This window comes from Mus pahari, chromosome 1 (genome assembly GCF_900095145.1).
Source record: "Mus pahari chromosome 1, PAHARI_EIJ_v1.1, whole genome shotgun sequence".
NCBI classification, from domain to species: Eukaryota; Metazoa; Chordata; class Mammalia; order Rodentia; family Muridae; genus Mus; species Mus pahari.
Window position 1 is genome coordinate 52,125,708 of NC_034590.1, and position 4,311 is coordinate 52,130,018.

At 45.5% G+C, this 4,311-nt stretch overlaps 1 protein-coding gene across 2 annotated transcripts in view; it reads right to left on the bottom strand.

Annotated features, from left to right (window-relative positions):
* The window catches only part of Crtc3 (CREB regulated transcription coactivator 3), a 103,664-nt gene that overhangs the window by 10,826 nt on the left and 88,527 nt on the right, over positions 1–4,311 (bottom strand). For both annotated transcript variants that reach the window (XM_029542668.1, XM_021209990.2), the window contains exon 11: positions 2,883–3,181. In XM_029542668.1, coding sequence (XP_029398528.1) covers positions 2,883–3,181 — 299 coding nt within the window. The remainder of the gene's footprint in view (positions 1–2,882; positions 3,182–4,311) is intronic.

Sequence of the window (4,311 nt, forward strand, 5' to 3'; positions counted from 1 at the left end):
GACCAACACTAATGGGAGAAGACCATGGGGGAAAAAAAGATGGCGCCACATTTGTAAAACAGCAGAGGCAGAGAAGGCCACCAACAAGGAAAGTCAGTCACCAACAAGGAGAGCCGGGAGGTAACCCGAGGTGACTGAGTCCCTACTTAACTCCAGGTGTGAGGGGCAGGACCGGGATGAGCAATGGTTGAAATCAAGCCCTGAAGGTCTGGTCAGAGTTTCTGTGAGGACAACCAGCCTCCCTCTTTGATGCTGGCCCAGAGAGTGGGAGCAAAGTGAACATTAACAAAACAAGAAAGAACTTTTGAAAAATAGTGCAAAAATCTTCCAGAAAGACAAAAAAGAGGGTCCAAAAAGATGGCTCAGCAGGTAAAGCCTGTCACCAACTCTGATAACCCTAGAGTGACTGCCAAGAATCACATGGTCAAGGGAGAGAATCCATTCCCAAAAGTTGTCCTCTGATCTGTGTATTGTGCCAGGTCCCACACATTAGACAGACAGACAGACAGACAGACAGACAGACAGACAGACAAAGGAGAAATAAGCAGGCGCAGTGAGAACAGCAGGAAGAAACCCTCCAGACTCATTCCAAGGCACATTATCTCAAAGTCTCCCATGCTGGAGACAAGAGAGAACATCCAGAAGCCTCCAGAGAGGGTGGGAGACGTCACTCAGGCGGAGATCTACCCCTGGAGTAAGCACCTGATGGGAAGGTCTCAGCGGAGTTCCCTCTCTAGCTCAGCTAGTTACTAAATGGAAGGTAGAATAAAAGCAGTTTACAGTCATGCCAAGGCACTTGTACTGCACCCCAAGGCTCACAGAGGATCTGTTTGAAACGGGTTAAGCTTGCTCCAATGCCAAGAGTTTGGGCCTGAACTAGAGGTGCTCAGTGAGCTCAACCAGCTGACCAACACAAAGGGGCAGTCATTAATATCTGGAGCAAACCAAATGTTCACTTTGTAATTTCCTCCTGTGCTGTGCTGTGGGGTCAAGGGTCCGACCACATCACTGCAGCCATAGGGACACAAACACTACATATTGTTCTCAATGAAATGACAATAAACGAGCAGACTGAGCAAGGTATGGGGGGGGTGGGAATGCTGAAAGAAAACTGAAGCTGAATCTCAGATGGCAGGATGTCATTAGTCAATATGGATCAGCAAAAATCCAGAACAAAGTAAGCATGAAATAACATGTTTATACCAAAGAGATTAGCTAAATGGTTGGAAATGGCCAACTCCAGGCAGTGAAAAATGTGGTTAATGGGTTAGGGGAGACAACTATTATTTCAAAACACGCCCTTCAGAACCATTTGCCATTTGAAACCATGTGTATGAGTAAGACAGTTTCTAAACTTAAAATTAAACAAATAATAATATTAGAGAGTTAATGTTCTGTACTTTTAAAAATGTATCTAGAAAGCAAGAATATTTTTGTAGCTCATAAAATAATCTTACAAAGAAGGGCTGGTGAGGTGGCTCAGTGGGTAAGAGCACCCGACTGCTCTTCCAAAGGTCCTGAGTTCAAATCCCAGCAACCACATGGTGGCTCATAACCATCTGTAACAAGATCTCACATCCTCTTCTGGAGAGTCTGAAGACAGCTACAGTGTACTTACATATAATAAATAAAATAAATCTTTAAAAAAAATCTTACAAAGAAAAACTAAAACAAATCCAATAATTTTTAAAAGCAAAAAAAATTTTTTTTAACTTACTAAATACCCTCTCATCTTCTCCAGAAGAAATTGCTCAAATCCCTTGGCCAGTAACTAGTAGAGTGATTACTAACCAGATCATCTAAATTTCTTCCCTTGTGTTCTAACAACTCCTCTTGGTAACCCATTACTCATTTATATGAGGCAGGGACTAGTTAATGAAGTTATAATTCATCTAGTATATGGCAAATGGGTCAAAAATATATTTACCAGTGAGTATGATAAGAAGGCCCACCCTAAGAGTTTAGAATAAAAACAAAGCCAGCTAGCCCAATGTCACACAGATGTGCCTCACTCTAAGCAGACTCCTTCTGGAGAGCTGTCAGTCTCATTACAGCCAGGGTTTTATATAATGAGAGTATTGTTTCTCAAGTATCTAGTGGAATGAGGGAAGAGGTTAATCCACCATTGAAGTGTCAGAGCACCAAGTGTTGGGGGTTTTCTCTGTGATTTGCTGTAGTTATTAGATCAGTGATTGATTTTTTTTTTTAAAATACAGTTTGCAATTTTAACCTGAACTGCCTTTCATTTTACATACCCCAGCCCCAACTTTATGAGTTAATGACTAAAAATAGTTTAATATTTACTTTAGGCATAAACATCACAAACCTGCTATTATAAAATCATAAATGTACACCCCTTCTCTCTTATTCTGGGAAAAAGACAAGAGTGCACTTGCAAGGGAGTGCATGCATCTCAGGGATGTGCAGCATGACAACACTGACCAGGGATGTGCAGTGTGACAACGCTGACCAGGGATGTGCAGTGTGACAACGCTGACCAGGGATGTGCAGTGTGACAATGTTGACCAGGGATGTGCAGTGTGACAATGCTGACCAGGGATGTGCGGTGTGATAACGCTGACCAGGGATGTGCAGTGTGACAACGCTGACCAGGGATGTGCGGTGTGATAACGCTGACCAGGGATGTGCAGTGTGACAACACTGACAGGGATGTGCAGCATGACAACGCTGGCAGGGATGTACAGCGTGACAACGCTGACCAGGGATGTGCAGTGTGACAACGCTGGCAGGGATGTGCAGTGTGACAACGCTGGCAGGGATGTGCAGTGTGACAATGCTGACCAGATCCAAATCAGCCCAGAGAAGTTAGGCCATCGACTGCTCAGCCTCTTGAATGGAGGCACTGCAGAAGTCTTTCTCACCTGGGAGGCAGGATACGGGTTCAGTGGGCTGGTTGCAGACAGCTGTCTGTTGAAGCCTTGATGTGCTTCAGGGCCAGGAGAGAGCGTGAGAGGGCTGACTGGAGGCTGCCTGCGCCGAGAGGGGCCACTCAGGTTTGTGGTGGAAAGAGACGGGTTGCTAAGGGAGAAGAGCCGGATGGAGGGGTGCAGAGCAGAGGCGTTGGCCACGGATGGCTGCGGGTGGCATTTGAGGGACGAGGAGAGTGCCATCTTACTGAGTGTGGCTTGGATGGAAGGGTTACTTCGAGAACTCTGGAGACCTGAAAGATAATGGATTCACAAGGCTCTTTTGATGACTTTGGATCAAAGCTTTTGTTTTCCAAAAAAGTAAAGCAAAGTTCCTACTAGCTACGCAATCAGTCTCTGTGCGCAAGAGTTTCTGGGCAGCTCTCCTACTGAAAATGTCCCAGGAGTACCAACGACAAGGAAAGGAAACCACGGAGAGCTACCGCCAAGCAGCTAGCTTAAGTGAGAAAAGAATCACTGTGCCCAAAGAGGAAGACTGAGAAAACCACCCCTGGGGACATTCAAGCAGGAGGGCAGAGGTGAGCTCAGGCTCAACCCAGGGAACGTCTCTCAGGTTAGACAACAGCCTACTTAGAACCTTTACAAGCATCTGCCCTCACACGGTCTGGATCCTCTGTGAACATTGGAGAACATACTTCCCCTAGACCTCTCAGCCTTAAAGTCCACTCTTTGATTTTGGCTTCCTCATAATCTGTCTGTTAAAAGTGTGTCCCAACTCCGGGGAAAGGACATTTCTGCTAGTCCCTTGTTTCTCTGAGGTGAAGGAGGATGAATCTTAGTATTAGCAAGACCATCTGGGGATGGTGTCTCCATAGTCCAGAGAGCTAAGAGAGAAGTTCCAGCAAGCTAGAGACCCTGTCCTGTGCCCTACTGAATGCTTGGCACTTGGCTCAAGCCACCCATGAACATCACCACCTCTTAGTGAACAAGATAGCTGCTGCTGCTGCTGCTGCTCTGACTGGCCACACCCACGGTTAGTTCTGTCCACTGCTCTGTGCTGAAAGTTAGGAAGCAGAAATGTGTGTCAGTGTTGATTTAAAGGGGTCAGGATAGATAGCTCAGTGGCTGAGAACTTGCTTAGAATTCCTAAGGCCCTGGGCTCAATCTCTTGAACCACAAACAAAACAACAACAATAACAATAACAACAACAGCAACCACCACCACCACCACAACAACAACAGCTACAGTCTAAGAAAAGGTGAGATGTCAGTAGCTCAAACAGTAAGGAGAGCTAAAGAGCTGAATTCAATTATTACAAAAGAAGTCCCATTCAAAAAGAAAGCCTAAATATATTTCAAAAGCATGTATTACAGGCAAAAGAAAAGAAAAGAAAAGAAGAGGGGAGGGGAGGGGAGGGGAGGG